This window comes from Myotis nattereri (genome assembly GCF_964212035.1).
Source record: "Myotis nattereri genome assembly, chromosome: X".
In the NCBI taxonomy this organism is placed as follows: domain Eukaryota; kingdom Metazoa; phylum Chordata; class Mammalia; order Chiroptera; family Vespertilionidae; genus Myotis; species Myotis nattereri.
In genome coordinates, this window is record NC_138078.1 from 65,243,982 (window position 1) to 65,268,214 (window position 24,233).

Below are 24,233 nucleotides of genomic sequence, written 5' to 3' on the forward strand. Positions count from 1 at the left end.
GAAAAGATATTTGGGAGATATGTTCATTGATTTTTAAGCAAGAGAATCCAGTGTCTAAGGAAAAAAGATCCTGATTTGACTTTTGCTTCTTGATTTCCTTACACAGGTGCTGACTCCAGCACAGATCAAATCAATTTGCCAAGCAATTCTTGACTCCGGAAAGCAATATGCCATGAAAAAGAGGAAACCATTCCCTCTGATGTATTCTTACTATGGATCTGAATACTTGGGTGAGTCAAGGTGCTGGCAAAAGATGGAGTCTCTAATATCAGCATTGACTAAATACTGGAAGATCTGTTTTTGAGATAGCTCATCATTACTCATTTAAGTAGAAATATATTAAAATGTCATTAAAAACAAATAGTGATCAATTTAATATTTGTTTCCACAGTCTACCTGACGCAAACATAGCTATTTTAACAATTACTTTCCTTATTCTAAATTGTGAGTTCATTGGCCTAAGTTTGCTGAGTTTGTGAATAGTTCACACACCTATTGCAAATAGTGCCTCTGCACAGGGAAATATGATTCAGCCATTGACATTCTTAAGTTTTAATATTAGTTGATTAATAAAAGACTGCTGAATAACAATGGTGACTTTTGAGCTATGGGGCATGTAACTGAAAATTAGTTACTCTCCTTACCCCTGAGCATGACTTGGAAGGCTCTTTGTAGATCACCTGTCTCCTCCAAACTCAGACTTTATCTCTCCCCCTTGCTGGTTCTGTCCAGCATAATCTACTATAAGCAAAATGTTCTCATGTCTTAACCTTTGTGCCTGCTTCTTTTGCCTAGAATGTCTGACTTCCTCTAACCCCTCATCTATCTGTAATACTTATACCCAGACTTCAAGACTCTATTCAAACATCATTAGATCTGTTGAGAAACTTTGTGCTTTGGGGAAATGGATTTATTGAACCCTCTCTAGAGAAATGTTCACCAGTTCAGGTTTTGCTCTGAAACAAAATTGGCTCATATCACATTACCCTGCCACATTTCTATTGGAGCCCTTATCACATTAGACTGTATAATTAGTGGCTTACCTGTCCAACTGCCTTAATGGGCTCTGTGCACCTACAGGATAAGGCCTTTCGCTTATCTTTTGATCTCTGGACTTTACCAAGAGCTTGTACAAAATTAGGGTACCCAAATGAATGAATAAATGACTGATAAACATTGAGCTTATAGATCAGCAGTTCTCTGAGAATTTTCTAAAAGAATATTTAAGTTCCTGTCTAACTTTCCTTAGAATCAGACCTTGAGACAAGATGTAAATGGTTTAATTGGGAAGTGATCAGAGAAAGTGTTGGTAGAAGAATGAGACAGTAAGACAGGGTAGACAAATAAGTTAAGTGAATATGTAGTAATGAGAAATTGTGGCTAACTGAGGCTCAATGCCACTGGGGATTCTTAGAGATTTTATAGAACATGCATCAGAATTGTCCCAGCCAAAGCTGGGGTATTCATCCACCAACTCCCTACTTTGATCAATAAAGAAGGGATTTAGTCTGTTTTGTTCACTGATCTATATTCATTCAGCTGCTAAACAATATCTGGCACATAGTAGCAATTCAGATAATAATGAGTATGAGACCTGGGCTGCAATGGCAATTAATTATTATGTATTTAATGAATAATAAATGAGTGAATGAATGAATGTTTAGGATACCAAGAACAAATTATTTTCAAGCACTTTAAGAGCATTTTCATAAAAGCTATCAATATGTTAATTACAATTTAAAAAATATTTTCTCTAAAATGGGTTGATTACTAAACTTTTGTTTTATTTATTTATTTATTTATTTATTTATTTATTATTTTGTTAATATTCATCTAAGGATATTTTACCATTGATTTTTAGAGAGAGTGGAAAGGAGGGGGAGAGACAGAGAGAGAAATATGTATGTGAGAGAGACACATCGATTGGTTGCAGGGCCAGAGATCAAGCCTACAACCAAGGAAAGTGTCCTGGACTGGAATCGGACCCAGGAATCCTCAGTCCTCGGGCAACACTCTATCCACAGTCCAAACCAGGTAGGGCTGAGCTGTTTTTTTAAAGAATAAATAATACATATTTTAGGCTTTTTGGGCCCTATGATCTCTTTCACAAATACAACTCCGCCATTGTAGCACAAAAGCTGCCATAGACAATAGATCAATGAATGAGCATGGTGTGTTTCAATAAAACTTTACTTGAGCAATGAAAACTAAAGAGAAAATAAACAAATGGGACTACATCAAAATAATAAGCTATGAACAGCAAAAGAAACCATCAATAAAATAACAAGAGAGACCACTGCATGGGAGAACATATTTGCCAATGTTATCACTGATAAAGGTTTAATCTCCAACATTTACAGGGAACTCATACAACTAAACAAATGGAAGATAAATAACCCAATCAAAAATGGGCAATGGACCTAAATAGAAACTTTTCAAAAGAAGACAGAAGGAAGGCCAAGAGACATATGAAAACATACTCAAAGTCACTAATCATCCTAGAGATGCAAATCAAAACAACAATGCGGTACCATCTCACACCTATCAGAATGGCTATCATCAACAAATCAACAAACGACAAGTGCTGGAGAGGATGTGGAGAAAAAGGAACCCTTCTGCACTGCTGATGGGAATGCAGACTGGTGCAGCCACTGTGGAGAACAGTATGGAGTTTCCTCAAAAAACTAAAAATGGAGCTCCCATTTGACCCAGTAATTTCACTTCTAGGAATATACCCCGAGAAACTTGAAACACCAATTAGAAAGGATATATGCACCCCTATGTTCATAGCAGCACAATTCACCATAGCTAAGATTGTGCCCATCAGTAGATGAATGGATTAGAAAACTGTGGTACATCTATGCAATAGAATACTACACTGCAGTGAAAAAGGAGTTCTTACCATATGCAACAGCATGGATGGAACTGGAGAGCATTATGCTAAGTGAAATAAGCCAGTCAGAGAAGGATAAATATAACATGATCTCACTCATTTGTGGAATATAATGAAGAACATAAACTGATGAACAAGAGCAGATCCAGAGATGGAGGGGCATCGATCGGACTGTTGGCCCTCGGAGGGAAGGTAGGGAAGGGTGGGGGTAAGGGGGAGAGATCAACCAAAGGACTTATATTCAAGCATATAGGCCTAACCAATGGGCACGGACAACAGGGGGGTGAGGGCATGAGTGGGGGGAATAGAGGGTAACATGGGGATAAGGACACATATGTAATAACTTAATAAAAAAATTAAAAAATTAAAAAATAAAACTTTATTTACAGCTCTAGTCAGTTTGCTAAGTGGTTAGAGCATTGGCCCTTGGACTGAAGAAGGGTCATGGGTTTGATTCTGGTCATGGGCCATACCTTTGTTGCAGACTCGATCCCTGACCCCAGTCCAGGCATGAGTGGAAGGCAGCCAATAAATGTGTCTCTCTCACATCGATGTTTCTCTCTGTCTCTACCCTTCCCTTCTACTCTCTCTAAAATGAAATGGAAAAAATATCTTTGGGTGAATATTAATTTTTAAAAAGTTAAAAAATAACTTTATTTACAAAAACAGGCAGTGAGCCAGATTTGGCCTACAAGCTATAGTTTGCTGACCCCTGCTTTAACCCATGTTTTATCAGAAGACTAATTTTTTGACAACTCAACTATTATATCACTATGTGTGCTTGGAAGTAATTTGCCATTCCTTTTATTTTTACTACCCACCACTGGGCCTCTAGTATGCATATAAGATCTTTTTTTTAAAATTTTTTTTAAATATATATTTTATTGATGTTTTTTACAGAGAAGAAGGGAGAGGGATAGAGAGTTAGGAACATCAATGAGAGAGAAACATCAATCAGCTGCCTCCTGCACACTCCCTACTGGGGATGTGCCCACAACCAAGGTACATGCCCTTGACTGGAATCGAACCTGGGACCCTTGAGTCTGCAGGCCGACGCTGTACCCACTGAGCCAAACTGGGTAGGGCTGCTTATAAGATCTTTGGTTAATATCTTTCTGCCTTCTCCCCTCCTCCCTTCCCTCTGAGATTCATCCCTCTGTTACATTTTTCCAAGGCTGTAGTTTCTGCTCCTGTGTTGAGCATCTGCCCCCTGGTGGTCAGTGCACATTATAGCTACTGGCCATTGGCCAGTTGACCAATCGGCCGGTTGCTTATGCTTTTATATATATAGATGATTGTCTTTACACTAAATTAAACTGTGTGTATTAATTATGCTTTGTTTGTCAATATAGGAGCAACTTATGGCCTATCATCCATTCTCCAGATGCTTCTTTCTTACTATGAGCACATCAAGCCCTCAGATCAGGAGCTTGTATGGCAGAGTGTGGACTTCCTCATGGAGCAGGAGCAGAACTGCAACTGGCCACCTGAGCTTGGCGAGGCCATTGAGAGAGAGAACGAGCTGGTACACTGGTGCCATGGTGCCCCAGGTCTCACACTCATTATTATCTGAAAACAATGCCTTTCATCAAGCTTAGATAAAGACAGATGTATTTTCTGAAAAGTGAGGTTATTTCTCATCTTATTTCATTACCACATGAGATAAAAAGGTCAATATGAAAATTTTTTAAATGGTATTTATTAAATTGATTGGGCTGACATTGGTCAACATGAACATATAGGTTCCATGTGTCAATTTTTATGTTACAAGATCTGTATATTGCACCATGTACCCACCACCCAAAGTCAAATCTTCTCCTGTAACTTCATATTAGGACTCCCTTCTCCCCCCACTCCCTTCTCTCTGGCAACCACCACTCTTCTGTTTATGTTCATAAGTTTCAGATTTATGTTGCACATATGAGTGAAATCATATGGTTCTTAGCTTTTTCTGTCTGACTTACTTCATTTAGCATAATGTTCTCAAGGTACATCCATGTTGTTGCAAATGGTGCTATTTCATCCTTTCTTATGGCTGAGTAGTATTCCATTGTGTGTATGTACCACATCTCCTTTATCCAGTCCTCTATCACAGGACAGTGTGGCGCATACTTTTTCTCACTAAATGCAATAAAGCATAGCAGGCATATTCATATGACTTCGTCATAGCCTTAATGATTCTGGAATAAAGGACAAAAGTCATTTTAAAACCATTAAAACAAATGCTGTGGCTAAAATAAACTCTATATTGCATTATGTTACATCATCCCTGTGGTAATACTGACAGGGCATTTCCTTTCCTCTGTGTGAAACACAGGTGTGGCTATTTTAAAAAATAATTCCACAAGGACACCTGGGTAGGTAACTTTGAATTGAGAACAAGAAGGGCTTGTGCAGTACAGATGTTGCTGTCACTAAGCTTTGTAATGCAATGCAATACCTAACTGCATGAAATTATTGATCCCAGGGTGGACCTGCCTGGTAATCCCCAGTATGTTGAAACTGTATATGCCAAGTCTGGCTGTCACAAAGCTGTGCTAAATTGTATGTTTTCAAATATCTAATCTCTAAAATCATAGTTCTTAACTAATAATTCCCTCCTCTAATTGTCTTTGGCAAAGGCATATTTTGTTGCTGACTCAGGATTTTTTTTTATTATCACTGCACCTTAGCATTCCCATGATGAAATGTCACAGTTCCCATAAAAATCAAAGAAATCCAACATTCCTTCCTTTTAGACTAATCAGTCTTATTGTGGATTTCATTAGGTCTGGTTAGGAGACAATAGATTTAGAAGAGTTCCAACGTTCCTTCCATGTACCATTCCATGACCCAAACTGCAGGAAGAGGATATTTCTCTCTTGCCAGAACCATAGGATCAATACCTATTAGCTGTCTGGGATTAATGGCCTGGTATAGTAATTGGACCATCTCAGCACTTCTTCCTTTCACATCTCTCATCTTCACTCAGTGTTGGACTGTGTTGGGATGAGAAATGAGACATTACAGGGTCAGTAGACATTTGTGAACCCATTGCCATGTGTTACAAATTAGGGGAGCAAAATTGAACAAGAAAGAGGTCCTGCCCTTGGGAAGTTTGCACTAGGTGAGGCAGATATGCTCACAGAAAATTTTAATATGATACTGTATAAGTGCTAAGGTTTGTATAGGGAGTGATGGGAGCTAAGAGAAGTGATTTCTGGTATTTCTCCAGGTTCAGGGAATGCTTCCTGAAGGAGGTGATGCCTGAGATAAGTTGACCAGGCCAAGAAAGGTGGAAAAATTGTTTTTAAAAAAGTCAGTCAGGGGCATGAGACCATATAGTGAAGGAAGGGTAACTATGAATAGTTTAGTTTTACCAAAGTGGAAAGTGTTAAGTAGGGAATAGAGGAAAAATAGCAGGAGAACAGAGTAGGGAGCTGGGTCACAAAGGGCTTTCTATGTCTCATCTGGAGACTAGCTTCACCTGGATTTTGAGGGGAAGCTAAGAGGCACAGATTACACCACGGAATTGGTTTGTCTTTTGTCTTAAGGCTAAGCTTTTGTACCCCTGTGTCAGTCACTGGCTGAAATCTTCTCGGGGGTGGGCACATAGCCTAGCCTCCCATTTGGCTGAGGGCAAATCTTCCAAGAAGAGGGAAGCTGTGAACTTTGTTAGCAGCCAGCTCATAGCAACTGGGAGATGGTTGCACGTGCTTTCAAGGTCAAGGAGATCCAGCAGAGCACCAAGGGCCTTCAATTCACCTGGCTAATTTCTCCTCAACCTTTGGTACTCAGGATAGATGGTGCCACTCCCCCTCATGGGCCTTTCATACCTGCAGGTGTGGGTTAGGAGCCTTCCTGTGTGCTTCAACATAGTCTAATTTTCCCCTTCACATAGCCTAATTAATGCCTCTAGTTAGGTGGTATACACTATGAAGGCAGAGGCTTTTTAAAACCTTGGCATCTACTACTGTGCCTGGCATATAGTAGGTATTCAATGAATATCTAAACAGCTACTAAATCCTGTGAGCTGTCTCTTTCATTAGCCTCTTTGCCATCTTTCTGCCAACATGATTAGTTCATAGCTACCCCATTGCCCTTCTTTAGGTATCTCCTGACACCAGTGTGGGCCATTTTGTCTATAATACTAATCACATCATTAAAAATAAAAAGCATCCAATCCCCAACCAAAAAACTTCCACTGGTTGGTTTCCTGTTGCCCACAGAATACAGTCCAAATGCCTAATTTGATTTGTAAAACCATTCTTAATGTGAACCCAGTCTATCCTTCCAACCCTCTGTCCTGTTGGTTAGAATACTGCTCAACTGGTCTTCATGTAGCTTGTTTGTCCAGGCTCTGAATCGTTGCCCTTGCTGATCTTGATACCTAAAAAGCTCTCTCTCCCTAACCTTGAGCATGGAATTTCCTATGCATCCTACAAAGTCCTGAAGAAAAACCTACTTCACTTGACTGTCTCCCTCAGGGAACTTGCACTTTTCCAGTCCCTCGCGTATAATTGACAGTACCATTCATTTTATTCTCCAAAACATTAATGAACTACATTTCCTATTATGTGTTAGTCACATGTATATAATTTTCCCTCCCTTTCTAGACATTGCCTTCCTGAAGGCAAGAGTCATGTTTAGCACTTATTTTGTAACACTCAGGGGCAGGACTTGCTACATAATTTGAAAATGATTTTAAAAACTATTAAGAATTTAAAGATGGCAACAGCAGAGCATTAAACACAGCATCAGATCCTTGTGAGACTGTACAGGTTACATGCCCATGAAGCCAGCCATGCTATGCATACAGTAGATAATCAATGAACACTTTCAAATGAACAGATACAGTGAATGAATATATAGGGCGTTCCCCAAAATGTGTACACACACACTTTGAATAATTGTAAGGGCAGTTTTTATTAAAATACATTTCATTTTCAAGATTGAGCTATCAGCTGTTGAAGTGTGTATATATATTTTGGGACACCCTGTATATATAACTAAATAAGTTCATTTCTTTTAAAATCATCCTTTAGTTGGTGGGAGACACTTTGTTCCTAAAACTGAAGAACAATTCTATAGATGACCATTTTCAGTGGTTGATTGGAAGGCATTAGCTGAAGAGAGCCTGTTATGTAAGTGTTAATCATAGAAAGTGTTAAAGGATAGTTTTAAAAGAGAATAAATTCATGAGTCTCAGACAAATATAAACACATGAATGATTTTATTTGCTCGTTAATATAAGGCAACTAGAAAGGTGTTACAACTGGTTCAAAGGAAAATCCAAAAAGCAAATATATTTATAAACCATTAGGAATGCTGACATGAATTTGCTTAGTAGATGCAAAACTTGCTGCTTCCACAAAGGCTGAGGAAAGTCAACCCAACCTCTATCAGGCAGAATTTGAGTTTCTAGAGACAGGAATTCTTTATATATTGCTACTAGTTTTCTACACAGTAATCCTATTTCTGCAGAATTGTAAAGACCCTGGTGAAAGAAAATGAAAGGGAGAAAGAATCTTGATGAGTTAGTTAAATACTTCCAGTCTTTTCTACTTTATATAACAATAAGGTAGGCCATGCAGGAGAGAGAGAGTGATCTTGGGTTACTAATCTCCTCTATGAATATGAGCACCAAAAACTTGAGGGAAATGTTTCTATTAATAGTTGTCACTTCTCTTGTTTCTGTTCCTGCCTGTGTAATTGAGATTGCCTCTGTTGAGAAGTCTTGCCTTGGAACAATCAAGTTAGGAAGAACTAATTTCATAGCTGCAGTTGAAGTCTTGGCTAAGTCATTTGGGATCATTATTATTTTTGGCAGGACACCCAGTTTTGCTCTTAAAAGGTGTATAGTTATAAGTATTTTAACATTACAGATTCTGAACCTTGGGGGAGGAGAAGAATGGGCAAACTATAAACATTTAGCCATTCCAAATAGCCAAATATGCATAATACTTACCAGAGTGTGCATTATTAAATATTTATAAATTATGAATTTTTATCAATCTATGTAATTGTTGTTGTTTCTTCAGGGATTAATACCACAATATAATTCAAATAACTTAAAATAAATTTCACAGGTAAAATAAGACTCCTTTATAGGAAATTCTATAGCCTTGCTATTCAAAATGTGGTCTCCAGCAGTACACTTGTTAGAAATGCAGTACCTCAGGCCCCATCTCAGACCTACAAGAATAGAATGGATATTTTTACCAATGCACTGGTGATTTGTGAGCCTTTTAAAGTTGAGAAGTTTTGCTCTATAGTATTAAAACCTGAAAGTAACCTCTAATGTCTTGGATATTTTCACAGGAATTGCCTATCTGTTTGCCAAAGCTTATCTGGTTTCCAAGAAACCACAGTACCTGGACACATGTATCTGGTGTGGGGAACTCACATAGCAGAAGGGCCTGCTAAAGAAGGTGCCAGGAATTTGCCACGGTGTAGCTGGCAGTGCCTATGTCTTCCTGTTGCTTTATTGGCTCACAGGAAACTCTAAATACATCTACCGAGCCCAAAGGTCAGCCATTCTTCACATGTATTTTTTGCAGATGTTAATCTAACTAACATTCTGAGTAGGTAATCCTATCTAATAATAGACAAACATGGTAATTGACCATACCTTCGCTACGCCTCCCATTGGCTAATCAGCATGATATGCAAATTTACCGCCAACAAAGATGGCAGCTAATTTGAATACTGCAGGCAGGGCAGGACAGCACCATCCCGCCTGTCCTGCCCCCATCCAGGCCTGCTATCTGTGACCCTGGGCGGCAGGCATCCACGTGAGACCTGACCTGGGGCGGCTGGACGGTGCAGCAGCGATCGGCCAGCCTGCCTGGCTGCCATCCAGGTGTCCCATGTGCGACCCGACCAGTGGCGGCCGGGCAGGACAGCAGCGATCCCCCGGCCCACCCGGCCGTCCCATGTGTGACCCGACCCGGGGCAGCGCCCCAACCCCCGAATCGGCCTTGCCGTGTGTGCGACCCAGGGTGGCGCCCCAACCACCTGGATGGGCCCTGCCATGTGCGTGACCGGGGGAGGTGGGTTAGGCACCGGAGGATCGGGCCTGCCATCTACCACCTGGGGAGCGGGCCTAAGCCAGCAGGTGGTTATCTCCCGAGGGGTCCCAGACTGTGAGAGGGCACAAGTGGGGCTGAAGGACACCCCCCCCCACCCCCCTCCCCTGCCAGTGCACACATTTTTGTGCACCGGGCCTCTAGTAGTTATAAAGTTTAAAAAATGTAAAAATAATATTTCAACTATGCACTCTTAATAAATGTATAACAGTATTTTTTATACTGTTTGCAATCTATGTTTTAAATAAACAATTTTAAGGGAAACCTTTTCAGTTTGTATAGATCTATCTCATATTTTTAATGGCTAATTACTAACTATGGATGTACCATGATTAATTTAAATAACCTTTAAGTAGTGGACATTTGTGTATGTTCAGTCTTCACTAATACAAACTAAATTGTCCCAAATATCCAGTACATACATTTCTATGCACTTGTGCAAGCATTTAATTTTCTTTTTCTTTCTTTCTTTTTTTTTTTTTTTTTGCAAGCATTACTTGCACGAGAAATCTTAGAAGTGAAGTCATTAGACCCATTTTATTTCTAGCCCATCTTTGCCCATTTTTCCTATTATGATGTTTATATTGAAGATTGTAACTCTTTGTCAATATACTCTGTCAATACTTTCCTACTTTGTATTTATCTTTCAATTTAGTTCATGGTCTTTCACCAAACCAAAATTTTAAGTATTTTTCTTGTCATAGTTGTCGAAGTTACAAGATTTTTGGATTTTAGATTTTTCTTAAAAAGACCTTTCCCACTCTAAAATTACAAAAAGGGGGAAAATATTAATTTACATTGATATATGGGTTTGTTTCTGGACTTTCTATATTTTATCATTCATTTATTTCTATTTTTTCTTAGCTAGTCTCTCATTCTTCCAATTGTATTTCAGAATCAATTTTTCTAGTTAAAATAAATCCTATGACAATTTAATTGGAATTTCAATTAATTAATAGGTTACTTTAGTGAGAATTAACATTAGAATACTGACTTTTTCCATCCAGGAATCTGGTATATTGTCTGTTTATTTCAATTTTTAAAAATGTCATTTGGTAAAGTTTTGATCTTATGATGATCATGTCTATTTCTTGTTAATTTTTTTAAATTCTTCATTAGTTAAGGTATTACAAATGTGTCCTCATCCCCCCCCCCATTAAACCCCCATCCTCGCCTCCCCCTGTTGTCCATTTCCATTGGCTTGGCTTATATGCATGTCTTGTTAATTTTATTCCTAGTGTTTTATTTCCAGGTTTGTGATGGGAATCTTTTCCTCTACTATATTTTCATGTCATTTATTACTGGTATTTATGAAAGCTTTTAAAAACATACATATTATTGCAGTTTAGCAATCTAAAAGGCATTTCTTTCATATAAATCTGCATTTCATAACTACCTTAGTTTTGATAAATATTATAATGATATATCTGCCCACCTTACTGAACTACATTTTCTATAAGATTTACCTTATATTTCACTGGGTTTTCTAAATAGACACTCATATTATCTGCAAATAATTAAAATTTTGTTACTTCCTTTCTCATTTATATACTCTTTTTATAAAAATTTCTTATTGCATGGGTCAGAGTCTCCTAAACAGTGTTCAGTAATAAGAGGGATAGTAAACAGCCTTGCCTTTATACTGATTTAATTAGGAATGCTTTTCTGTTTCACCATGATCTTTTAAATTCGCTTCTTATAATGTATATTTATGTCAGATTATGACATGCCTCTATTCATAATAACTCAGTGGCTTCCCGTTTGACTCAGAGTAAAAGCCAAAGTCTATCCTTTGAGAAAAATGCCCTAAAGGATTTGCCTCCCTGATATCATCCCCTATTTACTCTTCTTCTTGGTTGTTTCCACCATAGTAGCTTCCTTGTGATTTTTGTTAGGATGCCAGGTACAATCTACCTCAAGGCCTTTGAAATTTGGTTCATTCTACCTGTAATGCTCACTTTTTACATATATCCTCCAGCACCCTCACTTCATTCAGAACTTCACTCAAAATTAATTTTCTCCGAGAGGCCTTCCTAAGCCAACTTATCTAATAGTCAGTGTTAAACACAAAATACCCTTTATGATATTCGTGTATATGCACTGAAGAAAAAATACTAACCTATGTAAGTCCTCTGTTTGAAGCTCCATTGTTTAGGAATTCTGTTAACATACTTTTACTCATGGCTCCCTAATCTGTTCAGGTTGCAGCCTTACCCTTAATTTCCCAAATGTAGAAAAAGAAAGTCATTTTGGATCTTATCTAGGTTAATGCTGTATGACCTTTGGGATAAATTTCATCAGAGGTTGTCAAGCCCTAAAAAGCCTATTTAAAAAGTCAGAACAACCCTTTATTTTTCTGGCAGACCAGTTCTAGCTTACTGAGTCTTAGTTATAAGGTTCTGGAGTCTAGGCGCCTTTAGACAACTTAAATTTCTCACAGTCATAGAATGAAAATTTTCAGGTAATACCTGAATATTATATGGACATTGCATTTAATTGCACAGAATACTAAAATTTCCACTTTATTATAATTCAAAGTTAAATGTGGTGTGGCCCAAAATGGGGAGACTTCTTTCATTTTGGCAGTTCCTGAGACAATAATGTCAAACAATATGTACCTCTCTGGAATAATTATTACTTGGTCATCACCTATTACTCTTAACCTACAGTTGGAATTGATGGTCACAGAAAAATAGTAAACAACCTTTACTGTCTCTTCTATGAATATTTATTTTTTCAGGTTTACTATCTCTTCTTAAATTAATTTTTGGAAGTAAATATATTACTATAGAAACATCTAGTTTATATAGATTTTCAAATGTTTGAGGTAAGGCTCTAACAGTATAGTTCTATGATATTTTAAATCTTCCATATCATTGCTTATATGCCCCCTTTGAATTCCTAATCCTTTTCCTTTTTGGTCAGACACACCAGCATTTTGTCTATGTTGTTCATGCTTTCAAAGAACTGGCTTTGGTTTTGTTTATTAATTATTTTTGTTTTTCTCTTTTGCTTTCCAATTCATTATTTCCTGCCTATGTTTTGACTTTCTAGTGTTCCTTTCCTTTAATTTGTTATTTCCAATAGTTTAAAAAATATTAACTAGAATTCCATCTTTTCCATCTTTCTAATTAAAAACTCAGATCAATGAATTTTCCTCTGAGTTTAGTTTTAGTCGTAATCATCAGGTTGTGATATATCATGATCTCAGTGTCTGTATTTTTTTAGTTTATTTTTTTTAATATGTTTTATTGATTTTTCACAGAGAGGAAGGGAGAGAGATAGAGTGTTAGAAACATCTATGAGAGAGAAACATCGATCAGCTGCCTCCTGCACATCTCCTACTGGGGATATGCCTGCAACCCAGGTACATGCCCTTGACCGGAATCGAACCTGGGACCTTTCAGTCCGCAGGCCGACGCTCTATCCACTGAGCCAAACCAGTTTCGGCAAGTTTAATATTACCATTCTGACTTCTGTTTTGACAGAATTTTTTAGTAAAAGGAGTTTGCTAGCCTTAACTGGTTTGGCTCAGTGGATAGAGCGTCAGCCTGCAGACTGAAGGGTCCCAGGTTCAATTCCAGTCAAGGGCATGTACCTTGATTGCAGGCACATCCCCAGTGGGGAGTGTGCAGGAGGCAGCTGATCGACGTTTCTCTCTCATTGATGTTTCGAACTCTCTATCCCTCTCCCTTCCTCTCTGTAAAAAATCAATAAAATATATATATATATATATATATATATATATATATATTTTAAAAAGGAATTTGCTATTTTGAATTCTGCACCATTGTGTAGATTGTGTGGAAACAATCATTTTTACTTTAATATGATAACACACTATATACAATTAAACTGCTACTCTCATACATTGCTAGTACACTTGTAAATTGCTGTATATCATTTAGAAACTATTTTGAAAAGCACAAAAAGTTTATCAGATTATTATTAAGCAAAACAACATATGATACCAAATTTTACCTTATACACATTAATATCAATGTCATAACTCAATTAAACTACGGGGGGAAAGGTTGGAAGAAGAGAAAGCAAAATTAACTATGGGTTTCTTCTAAAGTATGGTGGAATGTTTATCTCTGTTTTACAAATGCTCTGCTATAATGTATTTATGTGAAAAAATGAAATTTATCATGTACTGAATGCTTGCTATATGCTCAGAGCCTAACATATAGTATCTTTAATCTTTACAGGTAATTATATGCAATTCTGTAACTTCATAATTTTAAAGTCAGATTTTAAAATTTTCCAAAGGTCATATAACATGAAATTACCAGAGTTGAGTATTGCAACTTCAAAGTTCTTCTTTCTATTACAGCAGGGCTTCTTAATCTGGGGTTTGTGAATTTACTTGAGAAAAGTATTACATCTCAAACTGAAATGTAGCATTTCTTTCAATTCTGAATGTAGGTAATAAGCCATAGGAAAATAGCAGTAGCTGTGACTCTGTCACCAGTAGAAGTCACAGATATTCACATGTCATCATATTACTCTTGTTACTGATATTGTGAGATTTATTTCACTCCCATCACTACTTAGAAATGTCCACAATTATTAGCTCTACTACTGTTTAATGTGTTAATAAAGAAAACATATATTATTATATTACAAGTTTGATTTTAAAAAAATTTGCTGTTCTTTTTAATATAATTAATTCCCCTTGGAGTCCTATGTGTCTTATTTTATGTATTGGAAGACTTTTTTTGAGTCTTATCCAATGATCCCCTGCTAAGATTCCTTGAAGCTATACCATATGAATCTCTACTTTTTATCAATATCCTGGGCACATATCATAAAAAGGCTAAGATTCCTTGAAACTATACCATGAAGCTTCATTGTACAATTACAAATTTTAATTAACTCATAAGAAGGCATCATTATTCTACTACTTAAATATTTTAATTTTATTTATAAATTGTTGCATATATAGGAAAACAGTTGATAGAAAATTTACACTAAACAGAATTGCAATAAGTGTCTTGCTGATTTATTTTAATCTGCCATCAATAATTCCAAGAACCTTAAAAACATCCAATAAGTAATTACTCTTCATAAGATTCCCTATGCAGTAGCAATTATCTACATTTTATGGCAATATCAACTGTCAAGCCTTACCACCCCATGAGCTCCAGCCTCTGAATTGGTGGTTACTTTTGTTGTTGATGGGAATAAGGAGAACAAGTCAGTAAAAAGATGGCATAGGTAACAGCACTTTAAATGCTGTTAACTACTAAAAATGTTACTCATTCTAAATAATTTCAATAGGATTTGTGATAAATACCAGTAAATAGATAAAGCTTTTTCATAGAGAATTTAGATGCCAGTGATTTATTTTTAAAGCATATGTCCTAAAAGCAATCTGTCTTATAGCTGAGTTTGCTATTTGATGTCATGACTATAAAATGTGGTTTGCTTATTCTCATTCATCTTATCCCTTTGTTTACCCAAAGCACAGATTGTATAAAATCTTGCGCATATAGTTTCACAGTCTCTGCTCTCTGTCACACATAAATGAAACCTAGCTCAGAAATAATATGCCTGCAGAAAAACAGCATATTCATTTTTTAAAGGAACAGTCATTCTTAAAATATTATATAATTCTGGAAATAAAATGATGCTAACATTTTAACTTAGCAGAGAGGAGGAAGAAGCAACCCAAAGCCAATTATGTGGAAACACTACTGTTAAAACTCTTCATATTTTCTTCTTTTAGGTTTGCTGAGTTTGTATTTACTGAGAAATTGAAGGCCGGTTCTCACGTCCTTGAAAGTATATACAGCTTGTATGAAGGCTTCTCTGGGACGGTGTGCTTTCTGATTGATCTGCTGCAACACAGTCAGGCTGAATTCCCTCTCGTCAGCGTCTTTGTTTAGAAGGATCCATCTCCCACTGTGGCCCTGTAGAAGGTTCCTGAGATTTCCTGAGCTACTCAAGGCAGTTTCCACACAAGCCACATTCAATGGTATCACAACCATGAGCCTTAACATTGCCACAGGAAGAAGGGAAGAAAGAAAGGAAGGCAGGCAGGTGAAGGCAACATGATACCAGACTTAAGGGAGAACTGTCTGAGAACCTGCAAAATGAGGACACTACAACTCTTCTAAACCATAGAAATTCAATATTTCAGAGACTAGGAATGAAATTAGTGATCAGAGGAGAAAGGAAAAAATAAATTATTCATTTTTTAGTTAGGACATAAAAAAAAACTGAAATGTGGACAAAGGCAATAAAATGTCAATATCTTTGCAATTGGAGAGAGAAGTTGACTATTTGTGGGTGCTCTCCACCCATAAATTTAGAAATAAAATTCGGAGGAGTTGGGGAATAATCTAAAACTAAAGTAATTGCCCAGCTGAAAGCTTCTAGGAGGGATGCAGTGTCAGGTTGCTGAAGGACAAAAAAGGAAACTTCGTTTTCCTATGCCTTTACTTATTGAAATGTATTCTTTTTACTGAATAGAGAGATTTTCATATGAATCTCTACTTTTTATCAATATCCTGAGCACATATAATAACTTTGCTTAAACCCTGAAATCTGAAGTTTCTTTAACCATCTTTTCCTGGTTCCCTCTTCCCCCAAAGTTCAATTAGAATAGTAAAATTCATAGACTAGCAAATACTTTAGCAACTGTTACTGTCAACTATTTTTCTCAGTTTGAAGTGTGAGCTGTTAATGTCTATTATAATTTTTAAATGTAATTCTTATGAAGCTATTAGCTGAACTGTAAAATATACTCAGGGTAAAAATCACTCATTCAGGGTAACCACTACAAAAGTGTAATTTCTGCCTTTGATGGAATACCGTGTTCCCTAGAACAGGCAGGCACTGGCAGAGAAAGGGACTAGTGATGTGGAAAGAATGTTGCTCAACTTTATACTGTTAGATTAAGAGATGAGTGAACTCCCTGGCTGATTACCTTATCTCCCAAGACATAATTTCCATAGGAAATTGTCTACAATACCCACCAATCCAAGTTGTCATATTGAATTCAACCCTGCTCTAAAGACATACAAGTTTTAAAATGACTTCAAATAAATAGTTGTTTTCAGAACACTATAGGAGCATTTGTCACTTCAATACTCAGAACACTGGTTTATCACTGTCCATAGAACTTGGTCACTGACAATTTCATATCTAAGTGGAGGAGGAAGTTTTATACCATATAAGATTTTACAATTATTAAATGGTCACTAAATATTTACATATGTAAAATATGTACATACTAGAGGCCCGGTGCATGAAATTTGTGCATGGAGGGGGTGGTCCCTCAGCTCAGCCTGCACCCTCTCCAATTGGGGACCCCTTGGGGGATGTCTGAATGCCGCAATCTGGTACCACTGGCTCCTAAATATTCACCTGCCTGCCTGCCTGGTTGATCCTAACTGCCTCTGTCTGCTTGCCTGATAACCCCTAAATGCCCTCCCTCTCTGGCCTGGTTGCCCCCAACTGCCCTCCCCTGGTGGCCTGATTTCCCCCACAATGGCCTTTCCCTGCCGGCCTGATCTCGCCCCCAACTGCCCTCCTCTGCGGGCAATTTGGTTCTGATTGGTCGGTTTCTATGCCACTCAGCATCAAAAGCTCCACCTCCTAGGCAGCCACTGGCTCCCCACAGCACCCAGACTTGGTTCTGATTGGTCAGTTTCTATGCCAGTCAGTGTCAGAAGCTCTGCCTCCTAGGCAGCCATTTGTCTTTCACAGCACCCACATTTGGTTCTGATTGGTCAGTTTCTATGCCAGTCAGCGTCTCTGGGCCTATCAACAGGGCCTGATAAGAAAGGTGGGGCTGATCAGCAGCCCCTGTGGAGGCTCAGCTGCTGGCCAGACTGGCAGAGAAATAGAGAGGCAAGTGCTGATCAAAAGCTGCCACAAAGGCAACAGATCAGTCCCTGCTTCTCTCTTCAGGCCTCTCTCTGGCCCTGATTCACATCCCCCTCAGCAGTCAGTGCTGGGGCAACACTCCTGCAGCCAGGCAACCCAGCACTGACTGCAGGACTGACTTCTGGTTGGTCCAGCCTCTGTCCTTACTGGTCGTTAAGACCCAGGGTTTTTATATATTAGGATATCCTCATGTACACTCAAACATTTACTTAATTCAGTAGTTTTCAAATTCTTGATTCATAAATGAACTTTGGGAGGAGTTGGGGAATGCTTTGTTGCCTAAAATTATCTGTGTGTATGTGTGTGTGTGCATGCTCATTTTGGGGGGGAAAAGGATCTCTAGCATTCATAAGATTCTCAAAGAATTCTGTGGATGACAAAAATGTAAGAACCACCTTTGTATATTTTATGACTGTTTATGTTTTCATTCATCAGAACAAAGTAGGACAAAATGGTTTTGAAAGCATGCACCTTTTTAGCTTGTTGTTTCATTTTCACATCCTTAGATATGAATATATAAAATTTGCCTCAATTTTTCATCTTGGAACATAATCAGGTTGGGGCAATACTCCCAAAGTTGGGTTCTTGAAGTTCTTTCAAATACAGTGAAGGACCTCTCTGAAATCTTTTTTTTATTGTCTGAAGTTTTACATATGTCTCCTTTTTCCCCAATTGATGCCCCCCCAGCCATTCCCACCCCGGGAAAGCCCCCACCACCTCAGTGTCTGTGTCCATTGGTTATGCTAATATGCATTCATACAAGTCCTTTGGTTTCTCTCTAACCTCCCTCCTCTGCCATTTGTCTCTGGATCTATTCTTATTCATCAAATTATGCTGATCATTATATCCCACATATGAGTGAGATCATGTGATAATTATCTTTTTCCAACTGGCTTATTTCACTTAGCATAATGCTCTCCAGTTCCATCCATGCTGTTGCAAATGGTAAAAGTTCCTTCTTTTATAGAGCTGCGTAGTATTCCATTGTGTAGATGTGCCACAGTTTTTTTAATCCACTCATCTGCTGATGGGCACTTAGGCTGTTTCCAAATCGTAGCTATTACAAATTGTGCTCCTATGAACCAGATACCCTTTCTTATTAGTGTTTCTGGTTTCTTGGGATATAGTCCTAGAAGTAGGAGTTCCATTTTTAACTTTTTGAGGGGAAACTCCATACTGTCTTCCACAGTGGCTGCACCAGTCTGAAATCTTTAAGGCAAAAATGCCTTCTACAAAATAGTTTCTTTTGGGGACAATAGTGATACCTGCTTTTCAAACCCAGGGTTTCACTTCCCAAGTGTATTTATTCAGTAATAGAGACTAGATGCTAGGAATACAGCAATGAACAAAACATCCCTATAAGTTACCTTCTGTTTCTGTTTGCTGATCCTTCCACCATTCATCCTTGAGACCTAAAACCTAAAGCACTAAGAAATGAAAATATATCTCAACATATCAGTTCCATTTCTAGGAACATTCAGAAAAACATGACTCTTTCTTGACCATCTGTGCTTTCAAGATCCAGTAAAGTGACTGATGTTGTTATGCTGACCATTGTGAAAAGGTAACCCTTTTGCATGTCAAATTCCGCAAAGGCCATGTTTGAGTGTGTCTTTATAAATTGACACGTCAGTAAATTAGAAATAAGGGTAAGCTTCTTTAGTGTGTAAACCTGTTGTAAGTTTTCATTTTCCTGAAAGAATTATAGGTTTGGGAAGGTCTTCTTCTATCTCTTCATTTTCCCAAGAGTTGGGAAAATACACCTAAGTGTTCCTATAGAAAAGTGTAGCATGTGACTTCTTTTTTTAAAAATATATTTTATTGATTTTTTACAGAGAGGAAGGGAGAGGGATAGAGAGTTAGAAACATCAATGAGAGAGAAACATCGATCAGCTGCCTCCTGCGCGCCCCCTACTGGGGATGTGCCCACAACCAAGGTACATGCCCTTGACCGGAATCGAACCAGGGACCTTTCAGTACACAGGCCGACGCTCTATCCACTGAGCCAAACTGGTTAGGGCTGTCACTTCTTATTTAATTAACCAATTTGTTCCCTTCTATGTACTAACATTATTGCTTGAATAGTGATTAATTAAGCATTTTGCCTGTTGAAGTCTATGGGCCAGTTTTACCACTAGTATAACTATAATATTATTTAGTATATGGGACATGAACAATTATAAACCCTGAAGGTAACACTGAAAATATGTGAGGATAGATTGAAAGAATCTCTCAACAATGTGGAGACTGCATTATTCTTTAAAAACAGAAAGTTTTTTCTTACTATTTTTAATATATTTTTTATTGTTGATAGTATTACATGTATCACATTTCCCCCTCATTCCCCCCCTACTCTCAGCCCCTCTCCTCCCCAAGACTTGAATAGTCTATTGCATGTGTCCATGGGCTATGAATATAAGTATATATGTTCTTTGGTGTATCTCTTCTCATCTGTCCAACCCCACATCAAGGTATGTCAGTCTGTTCCATGCCTCCATGCTTTGGATCTTGTTTTTTTATTTTTCCATTATTGATTAAGGTATTACATATGTGTCCTTATCTATCCCCCAATTGTCACCCCCCATGCCCTCCCCCCTGTTGTCTGTGTCCATTGGTTAGGCTTACATGCATGCATACAAGTCACTTGGTTGATCTCTCCCCCTTCCCCCCATCCTCCCGTACCTTCCCTCTGAGGATTGATGGTCTGATCGATGCATGCTTCCTTGTCTCTGGATTTGTTTTTGTTCATCAGTTTATGTTTTGTTGGTTAATTCCTTTTGTTCATTAGATTCCATAAATAAGTGAAATTATATGATATTTGTCCTTCTAAGTTTGGCTTATTTAACTTAGCGTAATATTTTCCAGGTAAATCCATGCTGTCCCAAAGGATAAGGGATCCCTCTTTTTTAAGAGCTGCATAGTATTCCATAGAGTAAATGTTCCACAGCTTTTTTGTGTGTGTTTGTAGGGGTTTTTTTTAAATTTTTCTTTATTGATTATGTATTACATATGTGTCCTTATAGCCCCATTTCCCACCATTTCCCCCACTCATGCCCTCACCCCCCTGGTGTCTGTGTCCATTAGAAAGTCTTATATGCATGCATATAAGTCCGTTGGTTGATCTCTCCCCCTTACGCTCACCTTCCCTCACCTTCCCTCTGAGGTTTGACAGTCTGATTGATGCTTCTCTGTCTCTGGATCTGTTTTTGTTCATCAGTTTATGTTGTTCATTATATTTCATAAATGAGTGAGATCATGTGATATTTATCTTTCTCCAACTGGCTTATTTCACTTAGCATAATGTTCTCCAGTTCCATCAATGTTGTTGGTACGAATCCCTTATTTTTTACCACAGCATAGAATTCCATTGTGTAGATGTACTACAGTTTTTTAATCCACTCATCTGCTGATGGGCACTTAGGCTGCTTCCAAATCTTAGCTATGGTAAATTGTGCCTCTATGAACATAGGGTTACCTATATCCTTTCAGATTGGCGTTTCTGATTTCTTGGGCTATATTCTTAGAATTGGGATCACTGAGTCAAATGGGAGTTCCATTTTTAGTTTTTTGAGGAAACTCCATAATGTTCTCCACAATGGCTGCACCAGTCTGCATTCCCACCAGCAGTGCTCAAAGGTTCATTTTTCTCCACATCCTCGCCAGCACTTCTCGTTTGTTGATTTGTTCATGATAGCCATTCTGACAGGTGTGAGATGGCACCTCATTGTCCTTTTGATTTGCATTTCTTGGATAATTAGCGACTTTGAGCATGTTTTCATATGTCTCTTGGCTTTCCTTATGTCTTCTTTCCAAAAGTATAGTATCTATTTAGGTCCTTTGCCCATTTTTGATTGGATTGTTTATATTCCTTTTGTTAAGTTGTATGAGTTCCCTGTAAATGTTGGAGATTTAATCCTTATCCATGATAACATTGGCAAATATGTTCTCCCATGCAGTGGTCTCTCTTGTTATTTTATTGATGGTTTCTTTTGCTATGCAAAAGCTTTTTATTTTGATGTAGTCCTATTTGCTTATTTTCTTTTTAGTTTCCATTTCGCTAGGAGCTGTATCAGGGAAGAAATTGCTTCAGCATATGTCTGAGATTTTGCTGCCTGTGGATTCCTCTAGTATTTTTATGGTTTCCCATCTTATGTTTCAGTCCTTTATCCATTTTGAGTTTATTTTTGTGTTTGGTGTAAGTTGCTAGTCTAGTTTCATTTTTTTTTTTGCATGTATCTGTCCAATTATCCCAACACCATTTATTGAAGACACTATCTTGACTCCATTGTATGTTCTTGCCTCCTTTGTCAAATATTGAGCATAATGGCTTGGATCGATTTCTGGGTTCTCTATTCTATTCCATTGATCTATATGCCTGTTCTTGTGCCAGTACCAGGCAGTTTTGAGAACAGTGGCTTTGTAATACAGCTTGATATCTGGTATTGAGATCCCTCCTACTTTTTTCTTCTTTCTCAGGATTGCTGCAGCTATTCCGGGTCTTTTTTTACTCAGGATGATTTTTTGGAGAGTTTGTTCTAGGTCTGTGAAATATGCAGTTGGTATTTTAATGGGAAGTGCATTGAATGTATAGATCAGCGGTTCTCAACCTGTGGGTCGTGACCCCTTTGGGGGTCGAATGACCCTTTCACAGGAGTTACCTAAGACCATCAGAAAACACATATATAATTACATATTGTTTACAGTAGCAAAATTACAGTTATGAAGTAGCAACGAAAATAATTTTATGGTTGGGGGTCACCACAACATGAGGAACTGTATTAAAAGGTTGTGGCATTAGAAAGGTTGAGAGCCACTGGTATAGATTGCTTTGGGTAGTATGGACATTTTAATGCTGTTGATTCTACCAATCCAAGAACACAGTATGTTCTTCCATCTGTTAATGTATTCCTCTATCTCTTTTTTTCAGTGTCCTGTAGTTTTCCGTATACAGGTCTTTTACCTCCTTAGTTAAGTTTATTCCTAGGTAACTTAATTTTTATTGGTGCGATGATAAATGGAATTGTTTGTTTAATTTCTCTTTCTGTAAGTTCACTATTGGTGTATAAAAATGCCATATATTTCATGGCATTAATTTTGCATCCTGATACATTGCCAAATTCATTTATTAAGTTTAATAATTTTTTCATGGAGTTTTTAGGGCTTTCTATGTACAGTAGTATCATGTCACCTGTGAATAAGGACAATTTTACTTCTTCTTTTCCAATTTGGATGCCTTTTATTTCTTCTTCTTGTCTGATTGCTATGGCTAGCACTTCCAGTACTATGTCAAATGGGAGTGGTGAGAGTGGGCATCCCTGTCTCATTCCTGTTCTTAGGTGAAATGGTTTGAGTTTTTGCCCATTGAGTATGATGTTGGCTATAGGTTTGTTGTATAAGGTTTTTTTATGTTGAGGTATGACCCCTATATTCCCATTTTGCTGAGGGTTTTTATCAAGAAAGGGTGTTGGATTTTGTCAAATGTTTTTTCTGCATCAATTGATATGACTATGTGATTTTTATCTCTCAATTTGTTTATGTGATGTATCACATTTATTGATCTGTGGATATTGTACCATCCTTGCATCCCCGGGATAAATCGTACTTGATCATGTTGTATGACCTTTCTGATGTAATGCTGGATCTGATTTGTTAGAATTTTGTTGACGATTTTGGCATCTATGTTCATGAGAGATATTGGCCTGTAATTCTCTTTCAGTGTCTTGGTTTTAATGTGGTTTTGGTATTAGGGTAATGCTGCCTTCATAGAATGAACTTGGAAGTGTTCCATCCTCTTGAATTTCTTGGAATAGTCTAAAGAGGATAGGTTTTAGTTGTTCTTTGAATGTTTGGTAAAACCCCCCTATGAAGCTGTCTGGTCCCAGGCGTTTGTTTGCTGAAAGCTTTCTAATGACTGCTTCAATTTACTCCATAGTTATTGACCTATTGAGATTTTCATATTCTTCCCTATTGAGTTCTGGAAGGTTGTATTTTTCTAGGAATATGTCCAATTCCTCCTGGTTGTCCAGTTAGTTGGACTAGAGTTGTTCACAGTATTTTTAAACAATCCTTTGTATTTCTGAGGTGTCTGTTGTTATTTCAACTCTTTTATTTCTGATTTTGTTTATTTGGGTCCTCTCTCTTTGCTTCCTGGTGCTACTGGCTAGAGGTTCATCAATCCTCTTTATCCTTTCAAAGAACTAAGCTCTTGGTTTCACTGATCGTTTGTATCGTTTTTGGGACTCTATGTCATTTATTTCTGCTCTGATATGTATTATCTTCTTCCTTCTGCTCACTCTAGGCCAGTGATGGTGAACCGATGACACACGTGTCAGAGGTGACACACAAACTCATTTTTTGGGGTTGATTTTTCTTTATTA

General features: G+C 37.8%; 1 protein-coding gene across 1 annotated transcript in view; it reads left to right on the forward strand.

The window, feature by feature from the left end:
• LANCL3 (LanC like family member 3) overlaps nt 1-15,851 on the forward strand; it is a gene marked incomplete at both ends in the record, with an annotated part of 29,985 nt that extends 14,134 nt beyond the window's left edge. The window contains 5 exon segments of the mRNA XM_081081651.1: nt 107-230; nt 4,246-4,443; nt 9,194-9,279; nt 9,283-9,401; nt 15,692-15,851. Of these exon segments, the coding sequence (XP_080937777.1) occupies nt 107-230; nt 4,246-4,443; nt 9,194-9,279; nt 9,283-9,401; nt 15,692-15,851 (687 nt within the window).
• Nucleotides 15,852-24,233: the final 8,382 nt, after the last annotated feature.